Source organism: Micropterus salmoides, unplaced genomic scaffold (genome assembly GCF_014851395.1).
Source record: "Micropterus salmoides isolate LMB-PRFRI ecotype aquatic unplaced genomic scaffold, ASM1485139v1 Ms_hic_scaffold_14, whole genome shotgun sequence".
Lineage (NCBI taxonomy): Eukaryota > Metazoa > Chordata > Actinopteri > Centrarchiformes > Centrarchidae > Micropterus > Micropterus salmoides.
In genome coordinates this window covers 8,396,550-8,409,111 of record NW_024040485.1, presented here as the reverse complement: position 1 = coordinate 8,409,111, position 12,562 = coordinate 8,396,550, and the positions used below count along the sequence as shown (strand labels likewise).

Sequence of the window (12,562 nt, the reverse complement as noted above, 5' to 3'; positions counted from 1 at the left end):
GTAAATCCTCCATTTAGCAAATGCACTGGCTTTATTGAATGTTAAATACCAAAACAAGCACCTGCACAATGAGCTTGGAAACATACAAATGCAATATTCTTTAATACTCTTAATTCTTTTCTGCTTTTTTTTTTTTAAATTTAACGCACAAAAGGCAGTTAAGCTTGATTCTAATTCTTGCATGCTTGTTACAATATAAAACATGATGCTGTGCATGAGAACATGAGCGCGCACTGACATTTCCACTTTCTAACATGGTGGGAACCCTCTCCCAGCTCCTCCTGGGGAGGAATGGCAGAGAGATTTCACATTCAACTAGAAACATGCTCTCAGTCACAGCAGGGAGTGTGTATTTTTTTTTTTTCAGTACAGTTATATGCCTTGGTCCGGCAGTTGGCAGCATATAGAGGTCAATGTGAGAGAGAGACAATGCAAGTAGGTGAAGCAGAATGTGACAACCAGGCGCTTCGTCAGTGTCAAAAGCAGAAAGAGGTTTCACTGACTGCTAGGAGTGTTTGGGGACATGCATACCACGGGTCAATGAGCGTATGTCTGGTGCAGGTGGGTGTGGGTGAGTCTCCTTGGAGTGATACAGCAGAGTTTGCGGTGGGGCAGGGCGGTGTTGAGGAAAATGTAGAAATCAGAAGGTCTCCATCACCTGGCAGATCCGTGCAAACACTTCATCTGGCGACCTCTCAGCGTCAATCTGTAGACAGAGACAAAGTGGCTGAGACGAGGCCTTTCAAAAACCATTAGTGTCTTAATGTGCAGTCAAAGACTGCAGTGCAACCTCCCAGCAGACTGATGACCTCAATACCTGTTGTGGCATTTAAGCGCACACTCACACACACACACACACACACACACACACACACACACACACACACACACACACACCCCGATGTGGCATTTAAACGTTCAAACAGCTCATTTTAAAAAAGTGACAGTTCACTCCTGTGAATCTACTGACCCCATGTCAGTGCAGTGGAAATGAGTGGAAGCTCCAAACACACCCCAGCCTTCTCTACACAACTAATGGTAAAGGCAACTAAAAAGTTCATGTTCACTTTGTCTCAGAAGCTTGTCGCACACGTTTTGACTTTTATCTACAGATGGGTAACAAATCAAAGGAAAAAACCTGAATAAATCTGAATCACTTTTAACGGCCAGGTATGTGTATAGACATACAAGGATTTTGACTCGGGTCTTATATTGCCATAAGTGTGCGTACACAGAACAAGCATAAACAAACGGGACAGCAAGCTAAACTGACACAAACAGTGTACAGTACACACAACCATAAACAAAACAACATTTTGTTGCTAGACAATAGTGTGGTGAAACATAGTGCAAAGGATTCTGGAATAAATAGTAAAAAGTATTTTTGCGCAGGTATTGTTATGTCCATGAGGTGGATATGATATTTACAGCATAACAATACGATATGAATATTGAATAGCTACTCAATTGCTAATAAATCAATAACAAATGCTTCTGTTCAGGGTACGAGGAATCACTGGTGTGTGAAAATGAATCATACACCTTCACTGTGACCTGAGGTGACCACCTGTGGGAGATGTTGTATTGACCTGCCTAATATCGCTCTCCATCCCCCCACCATCATTCATAATCAAAACACCAAATGAGAGATCTTTTGGAAGAATTGTGTTTGTCACCTCCAGTGCACTTCAAGAAATCTGATCAAGGAGCTCTTGAGACTGTCCGGATGTTGTGGTGGCAGCCTGGCTGACGGTGAGTGTCCTGTTTGTTTCTCCTTTTTTCCTGCATTCTGTTTTCCCCTGTGTTTTGCCTGCCTCTCTGTGTCTCCTCTGCTGCGCCTGCTTGTGTTCTCCCTCTCTCTCTCCGCTCCTGAACCCAGCTGATGATCCACACCTGCACCTTATCAGCAGCCTCCTCTCCCTGCCACACGTGCCAGCAATCAACTCCATCTCCACCAGTATATCAGCCCCAGTTCTCCAAACAATCTCTGCTTGATCGTCGTTGCTCCTAACTTGGTGCCCCTGCCTTATTCAAGCCTCTGTGATTCCTGCAACATCTCTGTTTCCCAGTGATTAACCCCTTCTGTCTGCCTTTCCCCAGGTTCACTCACCACTGTCGTGTCAGCTGGGCTCGCCTACCTGCCCTCTCCCCTCGGGTGTCTTCTACGGCGTCCTCTCGGCTCCCCCCTCACTCCTCGCCAGTCTGCCTGCCCCCACACTCCTTCTCCCATCCCTTCAGTCAGTTCCCCCGGGCCTCCTCTCCTCCTCGGTCATCTGTTCCCTTCATCTTCCTCGCCACAGCCTCCTCCTGCCCCACCTGCTCCTTGGTCCTCTGTGCCCGTGTTCCCCGGCGTCCACCTCTCCTTTATCTCCACTCCCTTAGCCCCTTCTCCCTTTTTTCTAATAAAACCTGTATAATCCTGAGCATTGCGTTTGGGTCCGTTCTGTCCTGACTCAACACCGGATGCTTGTTGTGGCTCAACTCCTTCCCAAGACACATGGTGGTGGTGGTTTTTTAATTTCAATTTGTCACCCATATGCTATCGGTTATTGATGAATGTCTAACGATCTGTATACACATCATTTGGAAATAAACTATATGCAGCATTCTGGATCTGTTTTATATTCATGCAGATCTGGGCATTTTGTATGCTTGATGCAATATTAAAAACGTAATGTGCATGCATTGTTTCTCCAAACAGCTCATGAAACCTGATCTAACTGTTTTTTAGCAGTTGTATTATCTGATCATGCACAGACAAAGTTCTGCCAGAATGTTTAATATGAAAATGGGGTGAAAATGGTTTAAAATTGTTGTAGTAATATTGTTTAAAAGAAGGCTGTAATGTGTGTTTGAGGGGCCTTTAAATGTAAATGAATTTTAGCTGAGATGAAGTGGATCTAAATGAGCTAACTAAATGGAACTGAACCCATAATCTAGGCAGAGTTAGCTGTACGGGAAATAACACACACACCCCTAAATACAATTTCTTTCGAGCAATAAACGACTTTACTGTGTGCAGAAGCCTCTTGCGTTCATAATGAGATGCCACCGCCCGGCTGTCGCTGCAGAAGCTCTCAGCCCTCCTGTGCAGGACGCCGTCTCTGTCTGAGGCCGGATGGAAGCTGGAGGTGGATCTGCCCCGGCACTGCAGACGACTGGACATGGTGTCGGCTGAGCAGTTCAGCAGGAGCACTGCGCTGGGCTCCCCCATCTGATTAAACAAGGCACAGGAAAAGGAAAGTCCAGGCAGTGAATCTCAGGGTACAGCCTCCCCTTTTACTTTCTACTGTCACTGTACTGTTCACCATCAGTAAACAACAATGCACCAGTCAAAAGTGACACATTTCTTCTATTTGTTGCTCTTGTGTCAAGCACATCATTGTTTTTACTCCTGCATTAAATATTTAATGAACATTTTTCACACTGATGTCAGTACTGTATGTGAAATGTTTGTCTTTCTGCTCTAAACTGTGTTGTCTACTGGTGGGTGATGTTTTCTTCTTTTATTCGTGGTCCTGACCACATGTCTATCAGTCCGGTGCTCTGACCTTGGCCTCGTACTCCTCTGCCTGTCTCAGGTCTCTGGGGAAGCCACCAATCACGAGACCTTTCCCCAGCCGTACTGTCGATGCCACCGCATCACACAGCAGCTCCAGCAGTGTGTCCTGGAGATCACACAACGCACACAAACACACATGTACCACAAGAATTAATTACCATACAAACCCCACCTGAGGCTTCATATACGAATCACCTCAGACAACCTAAAGGAACAGCTTTATGGATGCGTTTATATGTAACATTTGTGTGAGGCCTTACATACAACAGGTTGGGTTTACAGAAAAACAAAGTGGGTGACTGCTGGGGGGGGGCCTCCAGGGAGCTTCAGGTGTGTGTCAATAACATGAACATTTCATTTCAAACGTATTTGATATTTTTCATGAGTCTGGGAGTCCAAATCAACTAACAGTAGGAAGAGGAAAAATAAATTGCTTTGTTACGCACCAGGTGGTTTTTTCTCAGTGTCATCCATTAAAAAATTGTATATATCGGCATATCTTAGAATATAATTGGAGCTCTGCTAAGTGTTTACTGTGTTGTGTCGCTCTGTCTCTGCTCTATTGTTTGTGTGGATTATTGCTCTCTAAAGTCTGCTTGTGGTTGTCTTGGTGTGTGCTAATAAAGTTAGCTTTGCTCTTCTGCTTCTGCAGTTGCAGTTGAGTTTTCTTTCCTTCTGGTTGTTTATCATGCTTTAATGGGCTACATTGCTTTGTGGCATAACCTTTGTGGTGGCTGTTGTTGTTTTGGGTGGTTTCCTATTGGACCTTGTATTTTGGATGTAAAGATTAGTGTTTCCCTGTAATACTGGCTTTATGAGAAATGCAAGTTACACATCGGATAGGTAGTCCACACATTTTATATTCAGCCAGACATTAGTGTAATGATTCTCCCACAGCAATGAGTTTATGTAACAGCTTTCTATGGTGTATTATTCTTCATATAAAAAGGACATTACAGCTCCTGTTCTACTGTTTATGCTGCTGCTCTCAACTATTGGACGCTCATCTGCTGCTTATCAGCGCTACATAAGAAGAGGGTGTCTTGGATTGTAATATGCTGAAGTTAAGAATAACTGCATGGTTGATGTGTCTGATTGCTGCATATCAGGTGATTGCCGGGTTCATATTTTCCTGTGTCAATTCACCAGATAGTACTCTCAGCTTCCAGTTTATGAGGTACACTTAGCTAAATGCACTGCAGTTTAATACAACAGCTCTACAATAAATCCTACATTAATGAAGTTAACATGTGTTAGTAATAATTTGCCCACACCATTAACATCAATCAGGGTAGACCAGATATTAGAAACACTTCTCAGTCTAATGACATACAAAGCAACAGCACCACAAACTGCAGCCCCCTAAATGACCATAAAGTTTAATCAACACCTCTCTGAAACAGTTCAATCAAAAACTGATGATGGCAGGATTATTGCAGTACTGTTGTATTAGTTTCGGCTAGTTGTACCTAATAATAATCAACTGAGTATATATTCCCCGCATACAAGCTGTGCTGAATGTGATGTATGGAGCTCGTTACATACAGTACTCTTTATTCACATAAAACTGAACTGTTCAGTTTTTAATACCATTCAAAGTGTTTTATTTGATGGCTTAGTTCAGTTTAGATGGACAGGAACATGGGGAGAGAGAGAGAGCGAGATAGAGGGTGGAAACATGCAACATGATTGAACAAAAACTGATGCCGATTGGCTGTCTGTCTGGGCAGCTGTCTTGTGTGATGTTTTCACAGATGGACAGCTCTGCAGTGGTTACTCTACTCGTCTACTCTCGTTGATGTTTTTAAAATTGGTCTGACAGTGTTTTTCTACACCTAACTGTATCTAAAACCAGACGTTATTCTTTCTAGTTGAAACCTTTTGATCGCTAAGATGCCGTTCTGGTCCCTGAGGACAATGATTAACGTTGATGTTTGATCGTTGGTGCTCACAATAAGAACTTTACCAGACTTAATATTTGCTGGTATGATGATCTTAGCCCCCTTGAGGAAAAACTCCCAGGAAGGAAGAAGGAGGGGAAATGGTCCCAGTAGTTTATGTTTAGAAATGACATGACCTTGTCGAAAGCCAGATATGCTCTTAACTGTGTATTCATGACCAACGATGCATCAAATCATGTGCAGCGTCCACAGGAAAACAAGCAATGCGCTACTTTTGGTAGTTTAACACATTAAATATTAAGGCTTCAGCTCAAAATATGCAGCTGAGAGTGAATTTCTCCCTCACTGAAATGTTATTCCATCTCTGCACACCAGGATCACACATGGGGGAAATAAAACCCCACTGTGTTTCTTTAAGTACCAATGCCATATAAAAATACTCCAATTACAAGTAAAAGTCATGCATTTAAAATCCTACTTAAGTAAAAGTACAGAGGTATTATCAGTGAAATGTACTTAAAGTATCAAAATTAAATGTATTTCACTGTTGTAGCTAGTTCAGTGGAGCTTGTTTTAACTATTTTAGATACAGTTTAGTAGTTTAGTACAGTGGTTCCCAAAATAAGGGCCGGGCCCCACCAAAGTGTTGCGAGGATAAATACAATTTTAATATGGTAGGAAAGAAGATAAACAAAGTTGTCGTACACAAACTTGTTTTCACTTTTTTGACTTTTCTCTAACCTTTGCTTTTTTTGTGAATTATTGGAGAGTTTTCCCTCTTTGGGCCTCACACAATAAACAAACTGTAGAGGGGAAATGTCTCTTTGAAATGTCACAAATGGCTCCAACTAGACACCGCTGTTTTGTGAGAGGTATAGTAAACATAATTTAATCTTAAAGAATGCATTATGTTTTATAAACCTATGTTAACTCTTAATCTACTACAGCTGTCAGACAAATGTAGTGGAGCAGAACTATAAAGTTGCATAAAATCAAATTTGTACTTGACTGCAGTACTTGAGTAAATGTACTTGGTTACATTCAACCACTGACTCTATGTGCAGACTTATAGAGAGCACATATGTGGGCCAGACAGGAAACTGACGACGCGCAGAGGGATTACAGTTCAGAGGACAGTAGATTGTTCTTTCTGTGTTGCTGGGCAACAGTACAGTAACATTTCATGAACTCCCACCATGTCATTTTTACAGTTTTACGCCGGTGAGCCACCCACGACTGGCTTTTATCTCACTTTGAGTAAAAAACCTGTAACTCTGACATGGGTGTGATTTTTGTATTCCAGTAGTTTTTATAACGCGTTTTGCTGTAAACCTGGTGAGGTGCATTTCATTAATCCCAGTAATCCACACAACATAAAAATAAGCATTTGGCAGTGACTATGTTGGTGAACACATGGGACATGACCTCAATGTGCTGTAAGAAGCTTAGACAGCTGAGCCTTGCTTGGGTTTCTCCACTGAGATGAAAGTGGAAGTAAATCTGTTCTTGGGCGTCTTTATATTGCTTTTAAATCTGTTCAAAGCACTGCTTTTAAAATCTAGAAATGATTGAAAGCCTGAATATCTCGGATTTTCTAGAGTAATGGTTGCGTTATGTATCTATTATTTGTATTGCTCCAAAAACCTTATGTCCAAAATATGAATAGTTCAGCAGCAGAAGGAAGGGGAAAACAAACTTGTTTTTGAGCAGTCTGTTCATCTAAATTACAAAAAATATATTTTCTCACTTACTTACAACTGCAGGTAATTTTGTCTTTTATTTTCCATGAATACATATAGATTTCTGCTGCCATCCCCGATACAAGGGAGGTGAATTGAATTTCAGTTGTGGATAAATACATTTTAAAAACAGCATCCCTGTGTTTTAAATAATCCAGTTTTCAAAAACTAATTATTTGGTAGAAGGCAGTACCACCACCACTGAAATGACATGTGCCTTGTGAGGTGGGGGGCAGACTTTTCAATTGCAGTTGCTGCAGGTTAAAATGTAGCAAGGCAGGTCATCGATTGAACCGCTGCTGTCTCCAGAACTGCACAAGACGTCTGCCAGCTGCTTCCATAGCAGATTTAAATCTTCTTTAGTGTAATTTTGTCCACACGCTCTGTATTTCTATTTTATTTTATTTATTTTTTGTTGTCAAGACTGCGGTTCAATCGATTGAGAGAAGCAGGCTGGCTGCCTGTTCCAGAAATCAGCTCAGAAAAACTCTACAGAGAAAGTACACGAGTTACAACTATCGTCAAAGTGGCCTTGCAAAGGCATTCAATCATCTGTGGCTTTTATTTACCTGTCCTGAAGACTAGGGAACTGCAATAGTGATGGATCTGTGAGTTTTCATATTTTCACAGTAGAGAGGAGTGAGAAATAAAGTGAAGTAATATATCACCAGCTCTGTTCCAACTTTATTTGTGTTTTGTCCTTGTTGCAGAAATGTTGTGACATCAGCTGGTTGTTTGCTAATAGCGGTTCAGGAGGGGTGGGAGTGTTGTTTACTGTACATGGACAGTTTTTTAAGTCACACAGTGTATTTTGAGACCTTAAGTCTCAGCATGTTGACATATTCATTGATCCCCTGTTGTCAAACAACCTCATCAATCCCCTGCAAATATATAGCAATAGAGAACTGAGAGACAACCTCCAGGATTCCTGCCATTAATGTGACATCAGTATTTATTGACAGTAGCCCTATAATGATTTGTTTTCTTTTTATCGATTTGTCAATTTTGTAAATGTATCAGTTATGTTTTTAGTCAGATAACTCTGTTATTGTCAGCTCCAGGACAATGAGACCAGCAGCGGCCCGGTCATCAACGACTCATATGGTGGGAGGAGTCCTATTTTCAACTAAACGTATTGAAGACAAAAGACACCATCGTTGATTTTATAAGACACGACACATGAAGTCACATCCATTAATGGTCAGAAAATGGAATGTGACAAATCTTATAAACATCTTGGGACAACTATCGACCCAAAACGGAACTTTGAAGATATCTGTGACGCATTCGTTTAGTTTGAGGGAAATGTCCTATTTACACACTGACAAAACCAAGATGACTTTATTTCACTGTGATTTTTATCTATTTCTTTGGCATCATCATTTGGGAACCTATCCTTAAAGAACAGAAACTCTCTAAAACAAATTGTTAAAAGATCTAGCAGGCTGATCAGTTAGTCACAGCTTAACCCAGGGTCCCTGTATGCCAGACAGTTACAGCGCATAACTGGCTCGATTTTAAATCTTGACTCCCACCGTTTGAACGGTGAATTTCAGCTTCTTGCTTCTAGCTGAAGGTTCCCAAAGCACAGAACAAAGCGGTCTAAAAATAGCTTTGTTCCAGAAGCCATAACTCAGAAGAACAAGTTGTACAGATGATAAAGAAGAATAGAATAGAAGCATTGTTAATTTATTTATTTTAGTGAAGGTTGGAACCTTGAGTACTTTAACTATGTTTATCTACTGTATACTGGCATATGTGTGTGTTGTTTCTAAATGTGAGAATGGGACAAATAAAGTAAACTGAACCTGACCCTGAACCTGAAAGGTAATAAAATGGTGTAGAATAGTTGATTGATTGAGAGAAATATAATTTACAACTACATTGATAATCGAATTATCATTTTAGTATTTTTTTTGAACAAACATTTGCCTGTTCCAGCTTCTACAGAGTAAGGATTATCTTTGACATACATGATATTAAACCTTAGTAAATAAAAACTTTGTTCAGACAACATACTTGAAACAAGGTACAAGGTAGATTAATTTATCATTTTACAAGGCAGGGTTGTAAAATGAGATTAAGTTGTAGTTCCCTTTATGATACACACAAAAAGCAAATGTTAAATATAAAATGTATATACATTAGATGGGTGGATAAATAACATGTCATAGAAATAAAACTATTTTACATGGTACAGTGCTGAGAATAAATTTAAGTCTCACAGCCTGAGGGAAGAAACTGCTCTGCTGTCCTGTGGTGCGACAGCGGATACTTCTGAACCTCTTGCTAGACTGCAGCAGGGTGAACAGGCTGTGGCTGGTTGGGTACTGTCTTTCAGTGTCCCTTGGGCTCTGCGCAGGAACCTCACCTCATATCACTGATGCTCATTGATGACATTTTATAGACGATGAATCAAGACAATAATCAGCAGATTAATCAATAATGTAAATAATCGTTAGTTGAAGCCTTAAAATGATGATAAATATTCATCACAATTTCCTGTAGGAGGATATAAATCAGCAAATTGACTGTTTAATCTGACCAGTGACAATCTCAAAGATATAAAATTTGAGAAACTAGAACCAATAAATAAGTTTGTTTTTTTGTTAGATAATGGCTTGAATGCTGGTGCTTTACTACACAGTCTATTGCTTTGTTATCATAAATCCCACGAAAAGACCAAAATCATCAATGTGTCTGAATGTTTTCTGACTTCCCTTCCCTGTCTGTGGCGCTCAACCCCGAAACTTACTCATTCCTACTGACGATGTACATCCTTAAAAACAGGTCTCTAATATGTGCTGTCATTCTCTAGAAAGGCTTAATACTGTCCCAGAACAGCTGCTGACAATAAGAAAATTATCGAATTTTACCACACTTACTTGTTTCGGCACTGGTCGTCAGTTTTAATTCTCAGTAACCAACAGACCGTGTTTGAGGGCTGTGATGAGTCATGAACACAAAGAACATTGATTAATAAATCCTCCCTGGACAGATAAACGGCTAAAAATCCAGACACCGGTTGTCAGGCGGACTGAAGGGACAAGCTGCCGCACTAAAGTACGTGTGGAGTCTAAATCAATATTCGCGTATGAGAGGGACGTACACACAACCAGCGAATCGAACACACGCGTTCAACAAGGTGTACAGCTTTTGAACATATGAAGCAGAGACAAGTGAGCGTGTGTGAGTGACAGGCGGGATGTGTTTTTGATGTGAAATGTCACAGGCTCTGAGAATGTGCAGTCTAATTAAAAAGCTCCTTGACCACCACTGGTATGTTCTCATCAGCAGTAGCGTGCATCACTGTTCATAATCTTTGCAGTGTGATGTGGATGCTGACCTGTACCTGCCACACTGCATTTATGGGATTTAAGACTCAATTGGAAGTTATTAATATTTCACTGGTAGGTGGGGTAGTAAAATATGTATTTGCTCCTTTGTAATTTGCAGGTGGAAGCAGAGCAGGGTATTCTGCTGGTAAAATCAAATTATTTCATTTAATATTATTATTATTAATATTAACACCCATATTTAACCATCATCATGAGCCACACATGAGATGTTTTCACTTTTCCATCCTCAGGACTATGTGACCGTGTTGTGTCATCTATCTTACACCTTTATTACTTGTATTGGTACATGGCATTCTTACATAAAGGCCCAACAGATCAGATTTCTCCAGGTGAAATTTAGTCATGTGTTGTGATGAAAACCAGGCGGGAGAGGAAATAGCATAGATAGGGTTAGGTAAGCATAACCTGCGGGAGATACATGGCTAGTGGTCTAACTGCAGCTGTACACATACCGTATTAGTGAATTAGACGGCTTCTTATCACTTTCATTAACCTTTTGTCACTGTCATGCTCAGTTAAATAAAGAAAGTAACTATTGATCCCGAGCATTGCTTCGCCCAACTTCAACCTGAGCAGAATGAAGAACACCTGTGTGAATTGAAATTATTAGATATCAATAAATGTGGACAGAAATCTGCTAATTATTTGCGACATATCTAGGGCCGCAAATAATGATTGCTTTCATTTGCAGATTATTTTCTGAATTTATCCTTTGGTCTATGAAATAACAGAAAGTTGTGAAAAATGTTGACATCTTCAACAAACGGTACAAAATCTTGGAACCAGCAAAAATGCGCCATTTTGTTCTTGAAAAAATGTCTAAAACGATCAGTCGTCCATCAAAAATATCTGCCAATTCATTCTGTCAATTCACGTATTGATTAATCGACTAATAGTTTCAGTTGGAAGCATTGAATCTGGGTGAGTGGAGACCAGTTGGGACATGTTTTCTGGGTTGTGTTGAAGCTGTGAATGTGCTGAGCTCATGTTGTGTTGTAGCTGAAGTCGTGCTTGCATTGGCTGATTGATTAATGTTTCATAATCACTGGCGCTGCTGCTTGGCGACCAGCAGAGTGGTAACGTCCAATCACATTCATGCTTGTACACCTACGCAGTTTTCTGCAACAGATCCCGCCACCATCCCAAGCCTTTTTCTGTATATGCTGCTATATATATTTGATGTCCCTGCATGTGTTTGCTATGACGGGATTAGTTTTCCAGCAGATGCTGCTGCTTTGAGAGCTCCCTACAAAACCAAATCTAACTGTATAACCATTCACTATAAATGCTCAATACCTTAACACAATGTCTCTGACAGAAATAACTGTTTTATGTTTATGAGAGCATGCTAATGTTAGTATGTCACCTTGATTAGTTGCCCAGGTGTAAATGTTGACCTCTTGCTGACACCAGATGAGAAGGGACCAGTCATTAGGAGTTATCCCTTTGGGATCCTGAATGTTTTTTGAGGTACTTTTACTTTAGTTGATTCTTTTCAATGTTATGCCATTTTATTTACTTCCAATCCATTACATTTCGGAAGGATTTTTAAAAACTTTTTATTCAAATACATTTATCTGACATTTGGAGTTACTAGTTACTTTAGAGGTTACAATTTTACAAAACAACTTGATCAATTTATAAAATATTATACTGTGCCTTTGGTGTGGGAGTTCCTGGTTTGATTCCCACTGCGACATCCACCAATGTGTCCCTGAGCAAGACACTTAACCTATAGTTGCTCCAGAGGCGTGCGACCTCTGACATATAAAGCAATTGTAAGTTGCTTTGGATAAAAGCGTCAGATAAACGACTAATTAATTAAAATGCTGCTTATGTGTTAAAGCATCAGTAATGATATTCCATTAACATGATGAATAATATTACTCTCTATATGGGATCATTTTGTCTAATAAGTACTTTAATGCAAAACTTTGGTGAATTTTGCAGTGAATACTTTTTACTAGTAGTTTTACACTACACAGCTGTATTGCTTCTTTT

General features: G+C 40.2%; 1 protein-coding gene across 1 annotated transcript in view; it reads right to left on the bottom strand.

The window, feature by feature from the left end:
- Nucleotide 1: 1 nt before the first annotated feature.
- ak5 (adenylate kinase 5) overlaps nucleotides 2-12,562 on the bottom strand; it is a 78,898-nt gene continuing 66,337 nt past the window's right edge. Inside the window, exons 12-14 of the mRNA XM_038719213.1 lie at nucleotides 3,552-3,668; nucleotides 3,014-3,214; nucleotides 2-706 (exon numbers count right to left, since the gene is read on the bottom strand). Coding sequence (XP_038575141.1) covers nucleotides 641-706; nucleotides 3,014-3,214; nucleotides 3,552-3,668 — 384 coding nt within the window. The 3' untranslated portion in view covers nucleotides 2-640. The remainder of the gene's footprint in view (nucleotides 707-3,013; nucleotides 3,215-3,551; nucleotides 3,669-12,562) is intronic.